At 39.7% G+C, this 27,658-nt stretch overlaps 1 protein-coding gene across 2 annotated transcripts in view; it reads right to left on the reverse strand.

Moving 5' to 3' along the window:
* The window catches only part of lekr1 (leucine, glutamate and lysine rich 1), a 113,893-nt gene that overhangs the window by 50,963 nt on the left and 35,272 nt on the right, over positions 1 to 27,658 (reverse strand). For both annotated transcript variants that reach the window (XM_052582699.1, XM_052582701.1), the window contains 2 exons: positions 20,482 to 20,667; positions 12,958 to 13,039 (listed from right to left, as the gene is read on the reverse strand). In XM_052582699.1, the coding sequence (XP_052438659.1) occupies positions 12,958 to 13,039; positions 20,482 to 20,667 (268 nt within the window). The remainder of the gene's footprint in view (positions 1 to 12,957; positions 13,040 to 20,481; positions 20,668 to 27,658) is intronic.

Below are 27,658 nucleotides of genomic sequence, written 5' to 3' on the forward strand. Positions count from 1 at the left end.
ATATCACTTCATATATCACCAGGTTCAGGCCATTTACAAAAGTGTCCATCCTCTTTATGTCTTTCATTCTTGCTTAAATAGCCCCTAACTATTTCTGACATGTATCAGCGTATCCAGGGAAACAAAATGACTTGACAGATGTGTGATATGCACGTCTGAAATGGGGTTAGAGTTTGCGTGGTTGTCTTAGGAACACATGCTGCATACAAACATTGTTCTTTCTTCCCTGATACGGAGATATCAAAGCTTTGGCACACACCTGAACACACACGTCATGCTGTTTCAGAGAAGCCGAAGCACAATCTAATTCATAAGGTCTAAAGTTCCCTCCTGAAGAAAAAAAAAAGTGTCTTTACGGAGAAAGTTGAATAATTCAGGTGTTATTCTTTGCTTGTTTGCTTGTATAGCTTAAAGCAATGGTTCCCACCTTTTTTTAGGTCGCGGCTCACACAACCAAACACATATGTTTGTGAGACCCACTGCAAAAAAAATAAAATAAATATTGTTGGGGCACTCAGAAGCTAGATTGTTAACTGTACTTATTCAGGATGAATTTCAAACATATTTCCAAAGAAAACCAATTAGAGCTTTATCAAAAAGTTTTAATGTCTCTAGAACAGAAAAAAGTCAAAACAATCACTATAGTAAGGGTGTAGACTTATGGCAAAAAATATATAAATAAATAAATCCCGTGTCCTGGGACTTTTTTTTCTTTTTTGCCATGCATTGTTCATAGAGCTCATTAATTGTAGCGGTGCCTCAGGTGTAGATTTGTTATACATTATACAGGTTCACAAGTACTCTGTTTGCAGAGCGTATATAGTATGTGCGCGGTGCAGAAGCAGCAGCGAAAGCACATTACTGTAACGCGAAAGCACATTAAAATAATGTGCGAGCATGAATCTCTCTGTTCGCACGCAGATTTCCTATGCTCTGTCACAAAACCAGACGTGCTTGCTCATATAGACGTTGCTCTCGCCTGGAGAGAGTGTGCGCACTTAAAACGTGTCTCTCACTTAAACTGCATCCTGTGCACTCACAACTCTCTCTATTACCATGTGCTAGATATTAATTATTTTGGCACATTTTTGATTTCTAGCCTTTTACCGCATGCAGTTTGAATGCTCTGATCTGTTAACATGGGCTCGGGGAAAAAGGCGCATCACAGACAGTGTGTGAACCTGGAGTTAGGCATATGCCCAGTCTGTTCTGTTCTCGCGGTAGGCGCGTTGCATTCTGATTGGATCGGATAGCATATTGCTGGAGGTCAGAGCTACTGAAAATCGTGCTATAAAGCGATTTAGAAATTTTAATGATGATTTCTATTAATCGCATGGCCCTAGGATGAACTGGCAATGAACAAAAAAAAAAAAACTCTGGCTGGCACCGCTCAGCAAAATGGAAAAACCAGATCCAGGCAGAGCTCGGCAGTGGGTAGAAAGTCAGTGGAGCAGGCAGTCAGGAGGGAACATGTTGACATCCATTTATGTTGACCTTGTTAACAGCAATTTATGCCTGTTTGGATGTGTTGTTCTGTAGCATATGCAGCAAAAATATAAATTGGTGATTTATTCATAAACCAATCAGCGAGCTCGAATAGTGGAACCATAGTTACAGTTTAATATGTATTTTTTGTTATTTAATTATATATATGAAATTATGTTATTATGTTATGACTTAGACATTTTTACATTTATTAACAATAACCACCTGCAAAACCATCGCGACCCACTAGGGGACTGCGGCCCACAGGTTGAAAACCCCTGGCTTAAAGGGTTAGTTCACCCAAAAATGAAAATTATGTCATTAATGACTAACCCTCATGTGGTTCCAAACCCGTAAGAGCGTTCATCTTTGGAACACAGTTTAAGATATTTTAGATGTATTCTGAGAGCTTTCTGTCCCTCCATTGAAAATGTATGTATCGTATACTGTCCATGAACGCACTCACAACAGACCCGGAAGAGAAGACAATGCTGAATAAAATCGTTTTTATTACCTTTCTGGACATGGACATGGACATGGACATGGGGTTTTACAGCCCTTACTTCATTGTACTGAAGAAAGGAGGTGGGTTACGACCAATCCTGGACCTGCGAATTCGGAACCGAGCACTCCCCAGGCTCCCTTTCAGGATATTGATGCAAAAACATAATTTTCAATGTGTTCGTCGACACGTATGGTTCACAGCGATCGACCTGAAGGATGCTTACTTTCATGTCTCGATCCTCCCTTGACACAGTTCATTTCTCTGTTTCACATTCGAGGGGTGAACATATCAGTAAGGTCTTCCCCTTCAGGCTGTCACTCTCACCTTGTGTATTTACCAAAGTCATAGACAGCCCTCATCCCATTGAGGGAAAGAGAGATTCGCATTCTCAACTACCTCGACGACTGGTTCATACTGGCCCAGTCTCTCGAGCATAGTTGTGCGAACACAGGGACATGGTACTCAGCCACCTCAGCCAGTTGGTGCTTCGAGTCAGCTGGGAAAAGAGCAAACTCTGATGCTCCGGTACTGTCTTCCTGATGTCCAAAAAGTGATGGGTGGGGTCCTTCACGATACTATTGGTTTTGTTGGAGCATTGTGTGAGGATTATGTCCAGGATGGAGGGGAGAGGGGCACCGATGATCTTTGTTTATGATCTTTGCAGCTGTGTTTACGGTCCGTTGGAGGCTCTTGCAGTCTGCCGCACTACAGTTCCCATAACAGACAGTGATGCAGCTGGTCAGCATGCTCTCTATGGTCAGTGGGGGGTGGTCAACACAGTTTCTCCTGAAGTCCATCACAACCTCCTTCATCTTCTCCACATTGAGGGAGAGGTTGTTAGTGCCATACCATTCAGCCAGCTGTGCCACTTCCTCTCTAGTGCGTTTCGTTGCTGTTGCTGATGAGACCTACCGCAGTTGTGTCATCCGCAAACTTGATGATGTGGTTGGAGCTGAACTTGGCAGTGCAGTCGTGGGTCAGCAGTGTGAAGAGCAGTGGGCTGAGCACACAGCCTTGTGGGCCACCTGTGCTCAATGTGGTAGAGCGTGAGGTGTTGTGGCCAACATAGACTGACTGTGGTCTTTCAGTTAGAACATCCAGGATCCAGTTACAGAGGGAATTGTTAAGGCCCAGCACGTTTAGTTCATTAATGAGCAGTTGTGGGATTATTGAGTTGAATTCTGAGCTGAAGTCGATGAACAGCATTCTGACATAGTAGTCTTTATTTTCTAGGTGGGTAAGAGCCAGGTGGAGGGTTGAGGAAATTACATTGTCTGTAGAGTGGTTTGGACAGTATGCAAACTGGAGTGGATCAAGTGTGATGGGGAGGCTGGTTTTGATGCTGTGCATGACTAACCTCTCAAAGCAATTCATCATGATTGGAGTCAGTGCTATGGGACGGTAGTCGTTTAGACAGGACAGAGGTGAATTTTTAAAAAATTTTTGGTACCGGTTAGATGGTTGTGGATTTGAGACATGTGGGAACAACTGCCTGGCTCAGCAAAATGTTGAAGATATCTGTTAGGACCTCTGTCAGCTGTGCAGCACAGTCTTTCAGTACAAAGCCAGGAATGTCGTCAGGACCCACAGCCTTGTGTGGGTTAATCCTAGAAAGAATCTTCCTTACATCGGCTGGAGACAGACAGAGCACTTGGTCGCTGGGAGGTATGGGTAGTTTTTGTGCAAGTGTGTCATTATGCATTTCAAACCATGAATAAAAGTGGTTGAGTGCATCCGGCAGGGATGTGTTGTCATCACAGGCCTGTGGTGGTGATGTTAGTGATGGTCTGAATGGCTTGCCACAGGCTCCGTGTGTCTTTGCTGTCTGTGAAGTGATTGTTGATTTTTTGAGCATATGACTGCATTTTTGCATATGATTGCCTTTTTGATGCCACAGGACAGATTGGCTCTTGGTGTTTTGAGGGCTGCTTTATCTCCTGATCTGAATGCTTCATCTCTGGTCTATAACAGCCCACGAACCTCTGCTGTCATCCATGGCTTTTGGTTTGCACGTGTGGTGATGGTCTTGGTGACTGTAAGATCATCAATTTACTTTTTTATATAAGCACTCACAGTTTCAGTGTATTCCTGCAGGTCTGTGAGGTTTTTGTAGGTGGCTGCCTCTTTAAACGTTCCAGTCTGTGCACTGAAAGCAGTCCTGTAGTTTTGAGGTAGCATCATCTGGCCAAACTGTGATGAGCTTTTGAACCGGTTTGGCAAGTTTCAGAAGTGGTCTGTATGCTGTAATTAGCATAACAGAGATGTGATCAGAGGACCCGGGGTAGGGGTAGGGTACAGCCTTGTTCAGGTTCTTTTCTGTTGTGTAACCATAGTCCAGTGTGTTTTTTCCACTTGTTGCAAAGTTCATATGTTGGTAGAACTTTGGCAAAACTGTCTTTAAGTTTGCGTGGTTGAAGTCACAGGCTGACAATAACAATTGCTGTGAACTCCTGCGGCAGATAGAACAGTCTACATTTCACAGACATAAGCAGTGAACATTGTTTTGTCACTACTACTGCATTATTACACCACTCTTTGTTGACGTACACACATAAACCACGCCCGCTAGCCTTACCAGACAGTTCTTTGTCTTTGTCCGCTGGATAGCAGGCAAGTCAATGTATCTGAATAGCGGAATCTGGGAAGTTGTCATTTAGCCATGTTTCAGTGAAAACAAACACACAGTCCAGTTTATATGTTTATCAACCTAGCAAAGTACATTAGTGCAGAAGGCAGGAATGGCCAACACACGACAAGTCCCTACCTATGCACACATACACAGCTGTCAATGCCAGAGCGGTCCTGACAGCTACCACAGCTCTCCCACTGTCACATCACATACACTGTCCTGCCACTGAGTATTCTGACAGCTCTCATCAACAGAGAAATAGACAGAGGCTCCTTTGCTCACAAAAGGGAAAAATCATCTAGAAAACCAGAAGTTGGGACAGATTATAAAAGGAGTATGAGCCAATGTTGAGTCAGTCTGCATAATGCGATGAACCTCAGAAGAGGAAAGGTGTACAGAGTGTGAAGCAACACCTTAAACTCAACAAAAATGTTTCCTCCTCACATGCTGCCAGGTCACCGAGCTTGCAAGTCTTCACTCTTCCTGCACCTCCAGGAAAAAAAAAATTAACTCCCTTCATGAGGAGAGACATCATGCAAGGGAACATATCCTCATTGCTTTGGTTATATAAATAATGTTTTGTGTGGACGGTTGAGTATTGGCATGCAAATGTAATACAAAACGGTTTCTCTCAGAATGGGAGAAAGATGGATGGCTGTTATCCAACTGAGCAAATCATAAAATGCTCCTCTTTCTCCTTCCTCACACACATTAAATCATTTTAGAAGGGAGGAAGGTGTGTTTTATAGATAATGGTGTTGTACTGAGCTGTAATGTGAGCTGTGCTGAGATGTTTGGATGTATTGTGTATGATGAAGAGCTATCAGAAGTAGAACACTGAATCCTGGGTAAATCCGGATACATTACTGGGTTACAGTACTTCACCTGGAATATGACAAGTGTGTGTGTGTGTGTGTCTGTCAATGATGATAATAAATAATCAAAAAATCCATTTGATCATAAATATTGCATTTTGTTAAGAAAAAAATTCTTAAAGGATTAGTTCACTCCAGAATTAGCATTTCCTCATAATTTTCTTACCCCCATGTCATCCAAGATGTTCATGTCTTTCTTCAGCAGAAAAGAAATTAAAGGTCCCCCTTCTCTGTGATCCCATGTTTTAAACTTTAGTGTGTGTGTAATGTTGTTGTTAGAGTATAAATAATATCTGTAAAATTCTAAAGCTCAAAGTTCAATGCCAAGCGAGATATTTTATTTAACAGAATTTGCCTACAAAAAACGACCTGTTTGGACTACATCTTTCTAGTAACACATCTATAGCAATAGTTTGAAAGTGCATAGCACAAGCACATAACGTGCACAATACCAGTATAAACACGGATATCTATTGGTATAATATGTGTCACATGACCAAACTTGCAGTATCATTTTCAAAAGACTTTCACAGTCAACACTACAAAGCAAAAACAGCGTTTTCAGATCTATCCACTTTGGAGAGCATGAGGGTAGTTAAATTTTAGATCAGACATACAATCGTGAGTGTGTGTGACCTGGAAGCATCAGTGAATGTGGAGTTATTTTCGTAAATAAATCCTGTCAGAAAAACTTGTCATGTCTGTTTTTCGAGAGTATCATCTTTAGTGAGCTTTTTTGAGGCTTCACGCTTGTGTAGAAAGCGAAGTTAACATTTTCTGATGTTTCAGTGTGGATAAGACACTTTTGGATGGAGAGTGTTTTAAAACAAAAATGCCATTTTCTGGTTCCCTTAGGAGGTCACCTGGTTTTGTGGGAGCCCCTGCCAAGCGTGTTTCATTGGGTCCTCCTCTGATTAGGCTCTGGTCTAGTCTTCCTAGCAAACAATGTGGGTCTTAGGGCTGTCATTTTCTATAGGAGACTTCAGCTATGAGAGTTCTGATGCTGTGGCTCGGGACCTCTGAGGGCAGGCCTGTCTCTCACGCTGCCTGTCTCTCCTCAGTGCCCTCAGGAGATCAGTGTGCCAACCCTGTAAGTGTTTTAGGCCACAGCAGTCTCAAGCTGAGAGCGCTTCTCTCAGTTGCCCCCTGGAACCGTAGAGGTGCAAAGAGGTTTGCGACCTCCATGAAGGTCTCAAGAGCAGCTAGTACGGCCATCCCCTGCCGGCCCACTGCTACAGGCAACCGAGCTAGCTGCTCTGGTTACATCAGATGTCAGTCATGAGAGACTGATTCCCATAAGTAGACTATTTGGCACAGTGAAAACTAATGCCAAATGTGTCTCAGTGGGTCCTGCACACAGAATCCAGTTGGTTCTCCTCTGCCTTAGTTCAACAGGGTTATCCCCACTTTGGTGGGTCCCAAGCAGGCTCTGATAATGGAACAAGAAGTATACACTCTCTTGAAGAAGGAGGCCTGTGAGGTGGTCCCTCCTTATGAAAGAGAATCCGGGTTCTACAGCTGCTACTTCATTGTTCCGAAGAAGAATGGACTGATTTGCCGAGATCGATCCTAACAACGCATACTACATACATCCATCTTTTCTCATCACAGGAATTTCCTAAGGTTCGCTTTGTGGCCAAGCTTACCAAATATAGGGTTTACAAGGGAAACGTCGGTGGCGGATTACTCCATCCAATTCTGCACGCTTGCGGCTGCATGCCAGTGTAACGAGGAGGTGCAGTGGGATCGATTCCTGCATGCGCTGGCCAACTGTGTTCTTAAGGAGATCTACCTCCTCAAGTTGCCCCCAACACTCAACGGCCTCATCGACTTGGCGCTTGGGGTGGACGCCCGGATTAATCGCCTTGGTAAACAAACCAGTCCATCACTCCTCCACGTCTCTCCGGAATGGGGCCACTCGAATTGAGAGAACATAGTCGGTCCCGTCTACGATCACGAACCCATGCAGGTGGGTAGAGCTCGGCTCTCCCGGAAGGTCCCAAGGACTGGACTATGTTTGTATTGCGGTGGCTCGGGTCATTCCTTCCATTCATGCCCGGTAAAAGAGCCAGCCTGGTAGTAAGTTTGAGGCTACTATCGGGTGGGATCTCCGCCGGGAAGTCCTCAACTACATCTTCGTCTCTCCTTCCATTAAAACTGCGGTAGGAAAACTACACTCACGAATGTCACGCCCTTCTGGACTCTGGGGCCGAAGGTAATTTCATTGACTTTCTCCTTGCACATCAACTGAACTTTCCTGTCCTTCTCAATGGCCAGGAACTGCCACACGTCACTCACTACACCGAACCCATAACTCTGCTCACCTCAGGCAACCACATCGAAACCATATCATTTTACCTCATGGACTCCCCTGTTGCTCCCATTGTTTTAGGTCACCCCTGGTTGGTCAAACATAATCCACGAGTGGACTGGGGTTCCTACACAGTCACTTTGTGGAGTGAGAGTTGTCATGAGTCTTGTCTGGTTTCTGCATGTCCTGTTGTGCCTGTTTCTGTCTTTCAGGAGGAGACCATGATGTTATCAAACGTGCCTGCAGAGTACTTGGACCTGAAGGAGGTGTTCAGTAGGTCCTGTGCTGCTTCTCTTCCTCCGCATTGTCCCTATGACTGTGCTATAGACTTAATTCCAGGTAAGTCTCCGCCTAAAGGCAAACTTTACTCTCTTTCTATCTCTCTTTCTATACATGATAAAGAATACCTATCCTTTGCCGTTGATGTCTTTTGAGAGGTTACAAGAAGCATCCGTATTCACAAAATTGGATTTACGTAATGCTTATCATTTGGTCCGCATCAGGAAGGGGGGTGAATGGAAAACCTTTAACACCCCTAGAGGCCATTTTGAATATTTGGTGATGCCGTTCAGGCTCTCCAACTCGCCAGGAGTTTTCCAAGCACTCGTCAATGACATGTTGAGAGACACAGTAGATCAGTTTATATATGTTTACCTGAATGACATACTGATTTTTTCTTCATATCTCCAGGAATATGTGCAAGACTACAGACGAGTGCTCCAGAAATTACTTGAGAATGGTCTTTTTGTCAAGGCGGAGAAATGCGTATTCCATGCACTGTCTGTTCCCTTCCTAGGGTATATCGTCTTGTCCGAGGGAATACATATGGATCCTGACAAAGTTAAGGCTGTGATAGATTGGCCATCTCCAGATTCCCATAAGGCTCTAAAGAGGTTTCTGGGGTTCGCCAATTTTTATTGACGTTTTATTCGTAATTTCAGCCAACTAGTCTCATCTCTGACCGCCTTGACCTCCCCCAGTACTCCATTCAGGTGTTCTAATGCAGCCGAAACTGCATTTACCAACCTCAAGAGCCGCTTCGTTTTGGCTCCCATCTTAGTAGCCCCTGATCCCACACGGCAGTTCGTGGTGGTCGACGCATCAGAGGTGGGAGTAGGTGCAGTTCTTTCCCAACGTGCTGCCTCAGACGATAAGATGCATCCCTGCGTGTTTTTTCACATCGTTTATCTCCTGCTGAACACAATTATGACATTGGTAACAGAGAATTGTTGGCCGTCAAATTTGCTTTAGAGGAGTGGCCTCACTGGTTGGAAGGGTCAGGGGTACCTTTCATTGTTTGGACCGATCACAATAATTTAGAGTGCATTAGAACTGCCAAAAGACTCAATTCCAGGCAGGCTCGGTGGGCACTTTTTTCGGCCGCTTTGATTTCAATCTGTCGTACCGTCCGGGTTCCAAAAATGTTAAACCCGATTCTTTGTCACATTTTTTTGATACTTCAGAATGCCCGGTGTCTCCCGAGTGTATTTTACCTGAGAAAATAGTCGTCTCAGCACTCGTATGGGAGGTCGAATCGAAGGTCAAGACAGCCTTAGAAGGGGTAATGCCCCCGACCGGATGCCCACCGAATTGTTTATTTGTGCCGAAGAGTGACGGTCCGAGGTTATTCAGTGGGGTCACTGCTCTAATGTGGATTGTCATCCAGGGATAAGCCGAACCAAGGGTTTAGTTAAGCAACGATTCTGGTGGCCACTCGCGACGTCCACGATTTCGTTTTGGCTTCCTCAGTTTGCGCCAGTGGTAAGTCATCTAACCGACCTCCTGATGGGCTTCTTCAACCGCTGTCTGTCCTTTCGAGACCCTGGTCACATATCGCTCTAGATTTTGTTACCGCCCTCCCACCCTCTAATGGCATGACGGTCATTTTGACCATAGTGGATTGGTTCTCGAAGGCGGCACATTTCATTCCCTTGCCCAAATTACCTACAGCCAAGAAGACAGCGATCACTGTAATTGATCACTTCTTTCGGTTACATGGCCTTCCGGTAGACATGGTTTCTGACAGGGGATCCCAATTCATATCCAAATTGTGGAAAGAGTTTTGTAAATTGTTAGGAGCGACGGTTAGTCTGTCTTCGGGTTATCATCCCCAGAGTAACGGGCAGTCTGAGCGAGACAACCAAGATTTAGAGAGAACGTTGCGATGGTTAGTCTCCAAGAATCCTTCTTCCTGGAGCCAACAACTCGTTACCAGTGTCAGCCACGGGCCTCTCTCCGTTTCAGTGCAGCTTAGGTTACCAGTCACCGGTTTTTTCCTAGTCTTGAGTCTGAAGTCGCAGTCCCCTCCGCTCACGCATTTGTCCAAAGGTGCCACCGCACCTGGACCAGAGCCCGCGAGACTCTGCTCCGGATGAGGGAGATTGATCATTGATTTCATTAAATATTTTTAACTCGCACTTGCTTCCTGCCACTCCTTTCACCCAGTCATTACAGCTGATTGCTCTCTGATGGTTTCATCGCGGACACCTGTTGTTGGTTTCCTGTCTTGCATTTTAAAAAAGCAGTATGACAACTGGCCAGTGGTGAGCTGCATTTTGAACTTGGTTTCAATTGGTTTCTGTTTAACCTTGCTTTATTTTACACATCCAGCATTACTAAAGACCATTACACTTTCATGAATTCACTTAACTTTACACCACTGATTCCTGACTGCTTCATGTTACATTGTTTCTTTCTGTATAGTTCTATTTTTTCTAATAAATCTTGTATATTATCTGATCTTTCATATGTGTCCCTATTTTTGTTGTGTCCTTTTCCAGCCATGGGGTGTAACAAATGTCTACAGCTTTTATACTTCATTAAGGATTAGACATTTGAGTCGCAGACAAATCTGAAAAGTCTGTGGAGTAGCTCAAGTTGTGGACAGTTAGTGGATCTAAACCTTCAGACAAACAGCACATATTTGTTTCTACAAATTACTGAAACCAGACACACATGACAACCCATGTATGTGTAGTAGACAGACACACATATGCAGAGCAGAGTGCCTCTCTTGCACTATATAACATGACAGATAACTAACTAGTTGTCTAGTATGGTTTTGTTTACACAGTAGGACTTTGTTGTATGTGAGTTCTGAAAATTTACAGATGTGAGTTTGATTAATGCGGTTGTCACTCCAATAAATAACCACAACGTGCATGAATGCCAGCATATTAACAACTCTCGACAGGTTGGGTTTCAAGTATAATTCATTTGAAGAAATGGTGCTTCATATAATGCTATTCAGAGACACCAGTGTCAATGATATTTCCCTTGTGATGTTTGTACTGGTTGTTGTATATAGGCCACCTAGGCACCATACAGACTTTATTTAAGAATCGCTGATTTCTATCCGAGTTAGTGTTGATTAGTCTAATTGTAGGTGATTTTAATATCCATGTTGATAATGTAAAATATATACTGGGATCAGCATTTATAGACATTCTGAACTCTACTGGGGACAGACAACATGGGTCAGGTGCTACTTATTGTTGAATGCATTCTCTGGATTTCATACTGTCATGTGGAATTGCTGTTAATGGTGTTTAAATTCTACAGCAGAGTGATGATATCTCTGATCATTATCTAGTCTCATGGATACTCCATATAGCTAAAGTTGTAAATTCAACTCCTTGTTACAATATGGTACAGCCTTCACTTCTACCACAAAAGACTACTTTGTAAATAATCTTCCCAATTTATCTCAATTCCTCAGCATATCCAGTACCTCAGAACAACTTGATGATCAACAGAAACTATGGACTCTCTTTTCTCTGTTTTTAGAAACAGTTTACGCTTAAGGAAGAATAAGAAAACAGTCCGACAGCGTGGTATAATGAGCACACTCGTGCCGTAAAATGAAAAGCCCGTAAAATGGAGTGCAGTTTTAATCTAGATCTCTTTAACCTGGTTTACACATAAAACACTAACACATTTCTATTAATCAAATTTGTTTAAGGATTGTTAGGCTGATTTACTTAGGCTAACAGGAACTGGGAACACTTGCCATAACACGTAATGTACATGTTACATCTAGGGTAATATTAGTCTGTTTCTTTTGTATTCCGAGATCACCGTTGCCAACAGATCCAGTCTGTATCCAGATCAGATGATGCATCAGCACCTAGAGATAACCTCGACAGCCATGAATGTCAGCGGTGACCAGGAATACTAGATGAGCCCCAGAGACAGCTCCCCTCAGAAGGCCTCATCATCTAGAGGGCCCTCGGAACACGACCACAGGAACCAGATGAGTCCTCTGCACAATCTGATTGTGTTGCTGGAATTAAACTGCTGGTCTTGTCTCAGCACACAGTTTCGACTCACTATTTCCCTTTTTAATACTGTTAAGCTGTTTTGATAATCTGCATTGTAAAAAAGTGTTATATGAATAACGTTGACTTGACTTGACTCAAATACCTAAGTGCAAATAGTATTAGATGCTGTTTATATATAGTGCAAAGACACTGAAAGACATTATTTGCACTTCAGTGTATTGTAATTCATTACAAAATAGTTTTCAATAGCAAATTTTCAGTGTATATTTATTAAAGTCATAAATGGATGTAAACTTACTTGTCCCTATCCCTAAAGGTCACCCTTACAATGCTAAATTAAACCTTATTCAACCAGAAAATATGTCCTCAAAGATACAGGAAGAGTGCCACGACTTTAAGTGTGGTAACAATATGAGCTGCACACATCCAGTTGGTGGACAGCCCATCAGATCAATGTGAAGACACCACATCCAGTTTCAATTATAAGGATTAAAAAAAAAAAAAAAATGTTAGGCACATTATTCTCATTATTATATATCCGTTAGGAACTTTATTTCCACTTTTTGCATATTTTATTTATTTATTATTAAATATAAACACCTCTCCAAGCTCATATTCAACAGGAATATGGCAAATAATTTGTTTGAAATAAAGTGGCTATAAACACCTTTGGGTCTGTCATGTCAGAAGCTAAATACAGTATAATGACTGCAATTAGTGTACATGGGCTTTTCTATAAAGACAAGCAATTTGCACTTAGTGTAAATAGAACATTTTATAGTTTACAGACACTGTAATTTTACTGTATTTTGGAAACATGAACATGTCTTTTTGAATGTGTTGATAGTGTAGATTGTTCAAAAATAACTTACTCCAGGAGTTTCTTTACATGCTCTCGTTCATGCATGCTGTTCTGGAGATCTATTTTCAGAGTCCTCACCTCCTCCCTCAGGCCTGTAAAAACATCAAGAAAAAAAAAAGGGTCAAGTACCCTGTTAAAAGTCAAAAACAGGACACCACATTGTACACATGTACAGTGTTGGTCAGGTGACTAAGATATTATTCAGGAAACTAACATTGAAAGATATGTGCACCATAATAAATCCAACTTGGTTCAACATCAACTGTTGGCAAAGTTAAAAGCAGATTTTTTGTTTCACTGTCTTTTGTCACTTGCTATAAATGTTCATCTGGCTTTCTTCCCTCATTCATCTGTTTCCTCCTGTGCCAATAAATGTAATTCTCTCTCTCTCTCTCTCTGTCGCTGCTTTGTATCTCTCTTGAAGCACTGAAGCATAATCTGGTGCCTATCGGTTGCCAGCAGCAATAATTGAGGGTGAACTCTACACCCAAACACAGGCCAGTGAAAGCATTCTCATTCATCATCTCAGCTCGGTGACATCCGATGCAGCATTCAGGAGATCGTATTCACTCAACCCTGCTCTCATTATCGTGAAGAGGGCAGGGAGACAGAGGAAAAATGGCCAAGAATTTGAAACAGGAGACATTTTAAAAGACAAGAGGGAGGAGAGGATGACAGGAAACTGTAGGAGTCAGATCAGCCACAGATTTAGAGTTGTGCTACTGCAGTCACCCAACATGCAGGACATCTAACCCACAAATTATGGGCATACAAGCTTATCTTCATCTGGTTTTGTATGATGACAGCATTGAGTATTTTCAGTGGCCTCAAAACATATTCAGACACTTCAAATCTATGTCATTTGATTATACAACAAACCTAAGAGGCATCTACAACCAAAATATGTTTGAGCTTTTCTCAGAATTAATGCCATGTTTAATCATTTAACTAGCTGGTGTCAAGGTCATTTTTAGTGGCTGTATGAACTCAGTTCCTCTCAAACCCACACAGGACACTGTGAACATGTTCCACTTACATTTAACAACCAGAATGTGGACAAATACCTTCCAAACAGTCATGGAAACCTGGAAAGAGCATGTGGGACCAATATATTTTTCAGGCCTAGAAATGTTATGGGAGTAAATATGTCTGAAAAATCATGGAAATATATTTTTGTAGTTCTGTTCTAAAATATTTAATCAGCAGCATATTGCTTTTATGTAGAGTTTACATTATGCGGAGTTAAACCTGCATTCTGTAACATGGAGTCAGAGACGTTCGGATCCATATGCAGTGGTTTATTATCAGAATGGTCAAACAGGCAATGATCAAAGGGAAGCGTCAGGTATGTCAAGGGATATCCAAAATCGAAAACAGACACAAGCAGAGGTCGGGGCAGGCAGCAGAGAATCACAGTCGGTATTAACAATCCAAAGTCAAACAAGGAAGGAACAAACACTAGGAAAATGCTCGGAAATGCCAGACAGAACTAAACAAGACTTCGCCCTATTAGAGAGTCCAAACACAGTTTATATAGGGGAGTGGTAATGGGGAACACCTTGTGGTTATTAGCCCTGAGCACGGGATTATGGGAAATGGAGTTGGGAATGGAAATACAAGAATGGCAGAGTCCTGAGTGGAGTGCCCTCTATAGGACTTCATGGGCACTCCAGCTGATGATCGTGACACATGCAATGTTCCATTTGTTGAGAATTGTATTGTTTTAGTTTTTTTGTTGAGGCAGATCATTGTAAATAAATTGGTCAAACTGGTTCACAAAATGGCCTCAAAGATTACAGAATATACCAGAATTAAAATAACGGCAACACTTAATGATGTCTCATTTGTTAATATTAGTTAATGCATTTACCAACATGAACTATCATTGAACAATATATGTTTACCATAACAGTTACCTTAGCTGTTCCCTACCGGTGGAATGACCTGCCCAACTAAATCCAAAAAGTTTTAGCAATCTTCAAGAACCATCTCAAAGCACATCTCTTCCATCTACACTTGAACCTTTATCAATAAAACTCTGTATTCTATTTTTATTCTATCTACGTGTTTTCTTTTTAATTATTATAAAAATAACTTCACCTTGACTTTTTAAACTTAATATTAACTAAGATTAAATATTGTTTGTGTTAACTAACATAGTTAATTATTTCTAGCAAATGAAACCTCAATGTAAAGTATTACCAAAATAACTTTTAAAAATCCTTATTCATATGACTAAAGGGGTCAAAAGTCGCGAAAAATCACTGTTTAAAAAGGTGGAAATATATATACATAATTTATATTGTGATATGTTTTGCTTGAAATTTTTGCTTGCTTGTTCATTTTTAAGTAGTTTAATGAAATTCTGCATTTTAACTGTGATTTAAGCGCCTTTCATCTCACTTTTTCATATACTGTTTGAAATGAATTATACTCAAGAAATGTGAATTCATCATGTAAAAATGACTTTAAAAATGTCTTGCCAAAAATCTAGAAAATATATTTAACTTTAATTCAAAGTCAAATATATTGTGCAATATGGATAAAATGAAACGTATTAGGTAAAACAAACAAACAAATAAAAAATAAAAAAAAAGATTTTCCTATTGACTACAATATATTTGAACTATATTTAGAGTTACGGTTATGACTGTCAAAGGTTATTAATAATGCATGGATAACATATGAACATATAACAGAGATAAGATCAACCAATTTGCATGAAGAATTACTGACATTTACAAAGGTATCAATGTAACAAGCAAGAACACACTGTCACACGTGTAGCAGCAGTCAGGAGACACAAACAGGTCCCAACAGTGCTTAAATAGATGGAGTCGATGAGAGGCTGCCCTTTACTGCCACTGACCGGAGCAAGTCGTTCTGACCTCTCTCTCTGTCTCTTTACTCTTAGTGATTAGCATCATAAACCACGGGACAAAAATACCCAAAAGAGTCAGCGAGACTTCAGACAACCAGAAAGACATTATTTGTAAGACGCTGGTCTAATTTTGAAGCACATCTCCTGAGGAAAAACACCACAGAAAGCACAACAATGTCTTTACCGAATGAAGAGACAATAATTAGGAGGTTGCATCATCTCTGTTAAAGCAGCAGCTGCAGAAAGAGAGATAGAGGGTGTAAAAGCACAGTAAATTATGGGAAACAAATGTGTTTGTTTCTAAAGGAACTGGGGGCCAAGCCGTAAACACCTGAAACCACAGTCCAGAGGAAGCAGTCATTCTGTTCTCAAACTGTTTGTACTGGCAAGCAGGTCCGCTAACTCACAACAGGATGTATTCCAGAACTGCATAAAGGCTCATGGGATCGTTTCACTACGTGGTCAGTCCAGAGGGCTTTTATTTAGAGGAAAAATGGGCTGTTTTGTTCTGTCTGTTTGTTGGTGAGTTGGCTGTCTGCATAGGCGGAGGGTGAACCAATTCCAGGGTAAGACTAAAAGCAGCCAAATCTATTTACTACAAACATCATAAACCCATCTTTTTAGGCAAGAACTAGACATTGGGTGTCATGTAGGCTTATAAAACAGGTTTAATGGGACATTATTTGTATTTAACCCTTTCACACAAGAGTTTTAAATATTCAAGCTTAGTCCCCAGTGCGAGTTCCTTTTCAGGTGACCGTTATTTTAGAACGTACCGCCTTACTGTTTCCATGGCGATGCGTCATGCTTGTCATGTGACACCACACAGCCAAAATAGATCTGTATTACACATGGATCGCTTTTATTTCATTTTTCCTATTTTATTCAAAATGTTCCCAAAACATGCTCACTATATTATGAAATATCTGATATTTCGATTCTGAAATATGTGCAAGTAAATATATTTGGTAGTTTTGGTAACTTTTATATTGACCGTGGTAGTTGATCTATACCGGGTGATGGGCGCCGCCATGTTAGTTCACGCTAAATCCGAGCTGTGGAATTTACAACACGCACATTCATCCTCTCCTCCCAAGACGCATAAAAGTTAGTCTCCGGTAAACTGGGAGAAGAGCAGAGTAAACTTTATTTACCTACACAATCTGTATATGATATCAATAAAAACGTGAAGTCAGAATATATGTGTAAGAGTCATTAATGCCGTTTCCATAGACATCAGCATGTATTTTACAAACTGTAAATGTATGGTTTTGCCAGTACTTATGTGTATTTAAATGTCTGAAACCTAAAATAAGGGTTATATGGTTAAAGACACTGAATATTTGTGATAATATGATGAGTGCTCAGCGCGTCCGATCTGGTTCTGCGCCAGTCAAAGTGTGAAAGCAGATTTAAATTCAGCAGTTGATGACGTGACGCACTGAAAGTTCTATTCACACCGGTTTGATCGTATGCTTTAGGGACCAGCCTAGACTGATCACAGTGGTGTGATAATACGTGTTTAAGGGTTAATGTGATCATATTTTAATAAAAAACATTATAAACTGTTAATTATAAAACATTTCCGTTCCTAGGTTATTTAAACAGCGAATAATTAATATACAAAAGGTGGCTTTATTACACAAAAAAAACACAATTATTATCACTTAAGCTGTCTACACTGTAATGAATATCCTACGTACATTGTACATAGCCTACATCTGTGTATTTGGAATTCAGTCAGCAAACACACGCACACTCAAAACAGATGAGTTTCAGTGATGACTCATCTGAACGCCTCTGATTGGTCATTTGCATTCCTAAGCTCAACAAAATCATGTATGATTGGTTATAATGCGCAACTCTGTAAAACATGAACAGATCTTAATTTAATGCAGCAATCGACACTTTCTATTGATTTTCATTGCTGTAATAGATTTAATTTGTTTGTGCAGAAGCATTTTTGCCCCAACTCGCTGTGGCCAGGGGCAGGGAAGCCTTACACACACTCTGGCTGGCTCCGAGGTCCTGTTCTAAATGGAAAACTTCATGTGCACTTGCGGTCATATGGACTTACAATGGCCGACACATGCATGTGTCCGTTAAGTCCACCAGATGGTAGGGTGTCCCATTTGTCATTTTAACATTCAGAAGGGTGCTTGCGAGCACCCTCAATCCGCACTTCTGCTGAGCCTGCACTGGGGTGAGCTCCGCAGTAAACTTCTACCCGACAGTCAAAGCAGCATTACATCACAAAAGCGAGTCAAAGGAAGACCGCAAGTGTTTAGGGTGCCATTTGGGACAGGACTTGAGAAGATGAGACCAGTTAAAGGCACAATATGTAATTCAAAATAAACAAAGACCAGGTAGCTTAGTTTGATGACACCGTGACTAGGGCTTAGCAATTAATCGCATGCAATTGTCATGCCCATCTTGTCAGTAAAGATGGTCCCGTGATTAGCAGTAAATCACCATCACCTGCCTTTAGATTGAGTGCCATTCACTGCACAGAGCTGTAGTTCACTGAAAAGCTATGCGAAATTGTGTTCGAAATCAAATGTGATTCATCTGTGATTATTGCCTAATTGTCAGTGAACTACAGCTCTGTGTAGTGAATGACGCTCAATCTGAAAGCAGATGATGGAGATTTAATACTAATCACGGGACCGGCTTTACTGACGAGATGCGAATGACAATCACATGCAATTAATTGCACAGAGTATGGAATCATGGGAGATGTTGTCCTCATCCCCACAGCCCATGCAATTGGGCAGAAATCATGTTCATAGATGAGCTAATGATTTATCAGTGTAGTAGAATGAAGCAGGGTTAGGCTGAACGCCTTTGAAGTGAAACAAGGCCGCTAAACGAGCGTGGCACACGGCTCAAAAGCAGTGGAGCTTTTATTATGCCACAGTCGACTGCTTCTACTCCTTACAGTCGTGCCTGTGAGGGAAAAAAAGCAGCATTTTAAAGCTGGTCTATTAAAATGCATAAACATATTAAAGCGTCTTGTGTTTCCAGGAGGTGTTATGACATAATTGGCAGGCAACACAAAGACACAATATGGACACTCCATGTCACTAGTTAAAATAGCTTATTTCTCTGGATTTAAACATTCTTCAAAACACTTGGGATAATGTAAGTACACAAGTCAGCTAAATATATAACACTGTTCTAGAAGTTTTTGGATATTTTAATAAAAAATCATACATTTAGTGCCTTTAAGGTGACGTCGTGCTTTTCTGTTGAAAGTGCTCTCTACTGTGCTGCCTGTGTCAGTCTGACATTTTCTCAATGGGGGTAAAAGAGTGCCTAGGAGGAGAGCTTCATCTCTTCAGCAGCATACTGATAATTGCTTTCTGGTCACCGTAACATGACCAGGATAAATAGAGAGCAAGGTATAAATTTATTCGCTGTTTGTTTTGCTCTCTTTTGCTTTCTTTTGCCTCGCATTGCAAGGAAAAATCTATCCACTTCATTTATGAGTCTAGGCCAATGAGTACTTCTCCAAAAACAGTTGTCATGCTGTTTCATAGCTCAGGAGACTTAATAGAGTTTTAAGCTGCACTTCATTTATATATCATTTCATTTCTCAAAATTCTCGATAAGAAATCTTTTTTTTTTTTTTTTTTTTTTTTTTGCTTCAATAAACTACTAATTTGCTGCTTATTAATAGTTCGTAAGGTAGTTGTTAAGTAGTTGTTAAGTAGTATTGGGTAGAATTAGGGATGCAGAATATGGTCATGCAGAACTTGTACTTTGCAAGTACTTATAGAAAGCCAATATGTTATTAATAGGCATGCAACTAGTTATAAATGAGAATAATACAAAAGTGTTACCAAAAAATTACTCTTTGCCAACACTGGAATAAATTATATTTACAATTATATTAGAATAGAACTAAACAGTTATTTAAATTTTAATAATACTTCATAGTGTTGCTATTTTTTACAATATTACTGTTACCACGGTTTATGCCACAATATATACAGACAGACAGACAGACAGACAGACAGACAGATATATAGATAGATAGATAGATAGATAGATAGATAGATAGATAGATAGATAGATAGATAGATAGACCCCAAACTTTTCAACAGTAGCAAATCTTTACAAATCTGAGCATATGCTCCTCATAGTGAAAAAAGGGTTGTTAGTTTGCTGACAAGGGTAACATTTCACAAGTTTTAACTGCACCACTGAGAGTTTCAGAGGCTCCAAAAAGAAATAGACAGGGGTTGAGACTCCAACCCCTAAACACCTGCCGGACACAAACATCACAAACATCACAATACCACACAAACACAAACTGACAAGAACTGAAAAAGCAAGTGAAACACATCACAGTCATGTCTGGATACAGACAAGGTGTGAGACTGCAACTCTAAAACACCTGTCCAGCACAGACATGTACACGCAACACATCAGATGTACATTGATGTCTATGGAGGGCAAAAAACGGAGGACAAACGTGGAGAATAAATGCTTAAACTGCTGAGCACCTGGTTAGGGAACCTCCTCAGCACTTTAAAAAATATCATTATTTTTATTACTATTACTATTGCAATTCTGCTTGGTGCTGCTAATGAAAAAACAAAAAAAAAAGAAACAAAAACAACACACTGCACCTTTAAACTATATACACACCCTGTATGAGAACCTGGGCTTCTTGGTTTTGGTTCTGCAATAGTTTCTGGGTCTCAACCTGGTTGTCCAACTGCAGAATCTGTTCTTTAGCTGCATCAAGACATGACTTCATGTTTGGCACCTCCACCTGCAGCTTCTTCAGCTCCTCCTGCAACCCGACCACTTGCTGCTTCAGACGAGCACACTCTAAAAAAGAATACATTTGTGAAAGTGGTCAGAGAGAAGAATCTGCACTTTTGCTTGTTGTTTAGGTGTGTGTGTGTTAGTGTTTAGGTGTGTGTGTGTGTGTGTGTTTTAATATTTTGATTTGTATTGGCAGTGTGGTGCACTGATGTCAACCACATTCATTCCTGTTTTAATGTGTAGTATTTCAGATAATAATTAAAAATGCAAAACAGGTACTTGTGAAAAGTTAATAATAAAAACTAAAAACAAGATGCCCAGGTGAAAAATAATTTGACCAGCTGAAAAGACAATGAGTTCACTGAAGTGCAGGGGAATCCAGTCAGCATGGTTCCCACCCTCTAAAGCAGACTGTATAATGACAGTAAACAGGCCTTGCATGGATGCTGGTAGGCTAGTTTCAGACTATTTGGGGCAGAGCTTAAGTGCATAAACACAGTGGGCTAAAAAAATATAGAAGCCACAGTTAAAAACATCACTATTATTAGTAGTATTTTAATTATAAAGTATCAATACATTTACCACAAAAAAAAAAAAAAATATATATATATATATATATATATATATATATATATATATATATATATATATATATATATATATATATATATATATATATATATATATATATATATATATTTTCACCAAGGATGCATTAAATATATCAAAAGTGACAGTAAATATTTTACAATGTTATAAAATATGTTTTATTTAAAATAAATGCTGTTCCTTTAAGCATTCAATTTATCAAATAATTCTGAAAAAGGACAATATATGTTACACTTTATTTTGACAGTCCACTTAAGACATTCTACTAACTATAAGTAACTTCGCAACTACATGTCAACTAGTTCTCGTTAATTTGCAACTACATGTCTACTAACTCTTAGAGTAGACTGTTAGGTTAGGTTTAGGGTTAGTAGAATAAGTTCACATATACTTGCAACGTTTCTTAATGTCAATCTTGCATGTTGTAGACCCATCAAAATACAGTGTTAGAAGATATTAAGCAGACAGTCTACTAATAGTCTAGTGACTGCTAGTTGACATGTAGTTGCAAAGATACTAATGAGTAGAACAATGTCTAAAGTGGACTATCAAAATAAAGTGTTACCAAAATATACTGAATATTTTCAGTATAACACTGAAACTGACATAAAACATGAATAAAAAAAAAAAAAAAGTCGAAAAGGTTTAAAAGTAAATCCAAAAACTATTTGTTTAAAGAGTTTGATATATGTCTGAATGTATATTTTGTGATGCCTGATAAACTGAACTTTCCAACAGGAAAGATGAATGCAATCAATATATTAAGGGTGAAGTGCCATAATACATTTTGGGGCTGCTGTATCACAGATAAAAGTGTGGTTTGATCTGATTTACCTCACATACATTATCATCCCATCGCTTTAAATACTTTTTTATGAGGAAATTGTGAAACCTTTAAGATCCATCCACATAAAGTGACTCAAGACTGAAACACATAAGAAATCAATCACCCGCGAAGGTAAAATACGTAACTCTGAAAAATCTCACACAAGTGCTTGTGCATGGCATAACAATGATAACAACAAAGCAAATTCTCCGATGGGTGAGAAAATACCAGAGAACAGCAGCGGGTGCAGTAATTCACGTCAACAATGCAGACCAGTGAAGTGCTTGCACATTAACAGAGCAGAACACACACACACACACACACACACAGAGAGAGAGAGAGAGAGAGAGAGACTATGCCTATGCCTGCTGACTTGGGGTCATGGGGCGGTTACCAGCTCTGTTGCATTTGGTCCCAGACCTGCTGTCTCATGCACATGAACACACATTCAAAAACATTCAAACCCTACCTGTCTCTCTCAGCTGACTAAGCACCTGAACAACAGCTGCTAGTGCTGACCCAGCGTGGGTTAGGGTTCAATGAATGCTTTGAATAACACTCGTTAGCATACTTCTGCATAATGTGTGTGTGTGTGTATAGGGGCTGCAATATACAGTAAAGCCCTGACCTGTGCGAGTGTGTAAACTTGCTTTTGGGTTTCCCAGGCCATATGACCAACAGGGACACATCCATACCAAAGCCTACCGGATACTGACTATACAATTTTAAAAATTAAAGTATTATTTACCTTGGTAAATTAACATAGGAGTTACTTTGGTTGCTAGCTGGCACTCAAACTGTAACTAAATACGTAAGACTGGAAGGGAGATCAAATGTAAAAGTTTAAGATTTGGTCATTGATCGAGCACCAGTCTGAAGACTCAATGTCAGTGTAGTACTGTATGTGCACAAGTTAGGTCTTGTTAAGTCTGACACATTTTTTTCTGGCACAAACCACAGAGCGTACGCAACTCAAAGGCACTGCGAGGAGGTATTTATAATATGTACTTGGCTGCACTAAAGACCACAGGAAACAGTGTGGAGAAATATCAACCAAACTTACAAGAAACCTCAGTTGCAAGAAGAAATTTAATTTCTGCATGAAAAATCAAGATAAATTTTCTATACATGTTTGTTCATGGCTGCAGAATGTCTTGCAGGTTTGATCAATAAATCAGACCAAAAAAAAAAAAAACATAATCCCAATGACCCATATGTTGCTTAAATGTATAGCTTCAACTGCATCCTCTGAATATTATATTTTTATAACATCCCAACCAACTTTACTGAGATCAAATCTACTCCTAGTGTGAGCTAATGATTAGCATAAAGCTTGCAGCGGTGGAAAACAACATATACAAATCCATTCATCTTTTTTCAGACTGCTTACTCTGTTTCTCCCTCTTTTCATACCTTTCTGCTCTCATCTCATCTCCCCCTTATGTCTCATAACCGTGGAAAGCAGACAGACAGGTAGCAGCGCATAACTGTTGCACCCACTCCCATATAGGTTTAGCCCTTACCCACGCAACACATATATTTCTGCATATAAACAAGCAGAACCTACATGCACAAACTGCCTCAAGAGAGCTTTCTTTCAAACCTACTTGATTGGAGAGCATATATACAAAAATATGCAAGCATTACACGTGTATGCTGAAAGACAGGTAGGGGAGGCAGGAAAAGCAAAGCCTAAACACTCCTTAGGCTACTATAAACAAAATACCTGTCCGTTGGTTCAAAAGATTCTAGCCTTTTGTACTCATTCACCTCTCAATGACACACACGCACACACTTGCTGGAATTTGGCAGCTTTATGGAACGTGCAACAGGCAAAAGGAAGGCGGTTCCAAACGTTTGTGGTGAGGAGGCACACACCCCAGGGGTGAGCGAGAGGTGAACTCACCCTACAGCACCCAAATCATCTGCAAAACTATGTTGAGTGACACACAACAAGTATGCATGTGTTAGTATCAGTGCATGAAGTCATTTGCATGTCGATGTATGAACCGAACAAACGCCTTTAAACATGCAAAACCTCTCTAAACACATATGCACAAACATGCAAGTCACAGCAGAGCCGGTCTGTAAAAAACTGAAAAATACTGAAACTTGCCCACACTGCAACACTCTATTCTCTCTATTAAGGTGTGGTCACATTACATTTTGGTGAAATTTCACAGGCAAAAAGGTCTAGTGATGCATGAAGTACAGCTCATACTGAATTCACTTTCAAACCAAGCAGCTTTGCCTTGGTTAAAGGGTTAATTTACCCAAAAATTAAAATTAGACTGTTTAACTCATCCTAGGTGTATATGACTTTCTTCTTTCAGACGAATCCAGACTGAGATATATAAAAAATTGTCCTGGCTATTCCAAGCTCTGTCATTGCAGTCAGCGGGTGTTGCAGTTGAACAGTCCACAAGTCATCAAATAAAGCATACACATTCATAAAAAAAAAAATGTGCCTCACATGGCTCTGGGAATATGAATAAAGGCCTTCTGTAATGAATGCATGTGTTTTTATAAGAAAAATATCCATATTTCAAACGTAATAAACACTTTTCTCTCACTTTCATTATCTGTCATACCAACCCGATCTCACAGCAATTCGTACATATTTTAGGAGGTGTCTAATTTGTACGAATTCGTACGACCACACTCACACTCACACTTCATTCGATTTTTGACAAATTATACATATTTTACGAGTTGCACAATTCGAATGAATTTGTATGAATGACCCCTAACCCCGCCCCTAAACCTAACCGACACAGGGGTTTAGAAAAATCTTATAAAATCGTACGAGTGAGGTTGTAAAAATTCTTACAAATTAGCCACCTCGTAAAATATGTACGAATTGGTCGTGAGATAGCTTTGGTCATACACTAAATACACGTATGCGCAGTGTGCGCCTCTGAGACATGCTAGTGAGTTTGTTTATATTAGCAAGGTAAAACCAGTCTCTTCTTGGTTTAAATCGAAATCCTCTGTCATTTTTCTTTGCAAATCCTTGGTTTGTACTTCTAATGAATTGCTAGTAATAGAGCAAATTTATTTTAGGTTATTGTAAAAATAATTATAAAATGCTATAGACTGCAGTTTAATAAGATTGCAGTTTCACATTTTGCATATGCATTACAAAGTTAATTATTTTTACGTGCAATGATACAAAATAAAACAAAAAAAGTTTGTAATGAAGAAAAAGTATTTAGACAAATAAGAATAAATGTTGTGCGTTGCACTCAGCATCATTCGCGCAGCGCAATTCTTGCACTCTGATATTTGAAGGAATAGCATACACTCATGCATTTAAATGCAGCTGCAAATTTTTTACTTAAATTGTGTGAAAGCAAGTAAAGAAGGCTCCCTTTAAAATCACTGAAGTTGTCAATTAATGAAGCTCTTTTTTACATTGTGTGCACTTTGTTGATTATAATGGGAGAACATGAGTCAAAATGTGAGGACCTTTTATTAATCCATCCATTCTTTTCAGTTGAATCATGGCCAGGTTTAATTTATTAGTTTCTTGTTTTAGTTTGGCCTAAATAATGGGAGTGAAATTATTCAGTGCTTCACGTTTTACTAAAATATAAAATGCAGCAATTTCTTAATCAGTGTACAGACAGATAATCTTTTCCCCAAGTAGTTATCTTTCAAAATAAAGGACAGGTTTTATTCTGTTTTATTCATTTTAAGAAATGAACATAACCCCATCAACTGTTCAAAATGCACAACACAGCTTTCTGCTTGAAAGACGTGTGTGCCACTCTGATGTAAACAAGGGTGAGCGTGATTTCACCAAGCATAATATGTTCCAGGATCAACATCCTTGTTGATCCAGGAACATCATTCCTATCAGTCAGTCAGAATTAAAATATAACTTTTCAGGAAATGTCAGGTTTACCCTTGTTAATCAGCTATTATTTCCCTCTGATTTTAAGATTAAATTATGGGTAAGCTTAGGTTTAGAGGTAGGGATTGGGTTAAGTCTGTATTTTTGGACAGTGATGTTGATCCAGGATCAACAAAAGATGTTGATCCAGGAACAAGTCTTACTTGGCAAAATCGCGCTGACTGTAAACAAGCATGCATGAGAAGCACATGGGGGAACATATAAGAGATGCGCTGAATGAAAGCACATTCACTCTCTAACAGCAGATGGTGCTAAACTGTTGAAAATGCAGCCTTTACACTGGAAACCCCATAAATAAAGCAGCGCTACTTTTCAAAACATATTTAAATCATTTTAGATAGCCATTCAGATTTTGTGGGTTTGCTATGGTGTTCATCACAGCCCCAAATACTTATTTAGACTAAATAGGCTATTTATTTCCATTTTTATTTTTAATATAAATTTTCTTTTTTTTTTATCTGGACTACATCATGCCCTAGATATTGTTTGAAAATGTTTTGATTCTTTATTGTTCATTCACACTTTATGTTTGAGTTTCATTAGTTAATTCATTAGTTAACATAAACTCCCAATGAAAAATTCTTCTGAAAATTAATTAATGATCTACCAAATATTGCTACAAGTGTGATTGCATCAAATAGTAATTGCTGTTAATAGTGTTAATCATCTGGTTGACTACGTCTTGTATTCATTTTTCTGAAAATGTCTATCATATGCACATAAACTGACAGTCACCATTAATAAGCTGCTACTAAATATTGTAGAAACTTAATTTTCTGTAAAGCTGCTTTGCAATGATTTGTATCATAAAAAGCACTATATAAATAAAATTGAATTGAATTGAATTTAATTGTATGAATTAATCTTAGGTATTCCTATATTTAATAACACGTTGTTTAAATCAAAAGTTGTAGCTGTGTTATTTAATGAGCTAACATGAACTAAGACTTTTATTTTTTAACAAAGATTAATAAATTCTGTAACACATGTAGCTATTGCTCATTGTGAATGTTAATTGTTAACTAAAGAGGTCTTATTGTAAAGTGATACTGATTGGTCTTTATAGTTCTTTTGCTCTATAGGGCCCTATTATACACCCAGCACAATGCAACCAAGGCTCAGCGCAAGTGTGTTTGCTAGTTTCAGTCCGGCGCTGTTCGCATTTCCCTGTCCAGCGACACGTCGTTTAATTAGCAAATGCTTTTGCGCCCATTTGTGCGCACATGGGCGTGCTGGTCTAAAAATGAGGTGCGTTCAGGCGCTTTGCTGGTGCATTGCTATTTTAAGGAGCTGAAAGTACACTGCGCCATAGACCAACTCAAACCTGGTCTAAAGTCTAATGTCAATGGCACAATATTTTTTTTGTTATTTAAAGAGCGCGTTGGTAGAAAATGGGCCTCTGGGTGGATCCACAGTGCACGTTGACTTTGCTTATTACATACAGGGATGCGCATCACACAAACATGCCAAATATGAAAAACAAAAGGATTACAGTGTTATAGAATATTATTGTGTAAGCCAGGCATATGCGGGGTGGGGGGGGGGTGGGGGGGATTGTGGGGGAGTTGGGCGTTGTGTGTCACTCAACACCTGCCCCTTTGCCCTTTGATGCCCAAAGTCCTCTTTTGTCAAAGCAAAATTTCCTCTATTTTATTTATCCTCTATTGTAATGTAGAGTAACGTTAGCGTGCTATTTGAGGGAG

Source organism: Carassius gibelio, chromosome B18, assembly GCF_023724105.1.
Source record: "Carassius gibelio isolate Cgi1373 ecotype wild population from Czech Republic chromosome B18, carGib1.2-hapl.c, whole genome shotgun sequence".
Taxonomy (NCBI): domain Eukaryota; kingdom Metazoa; phylum Chordata; class Actinopteri; order Cypriniformes; family Cyprinidae; genus Carassius; species Carassius gibelio.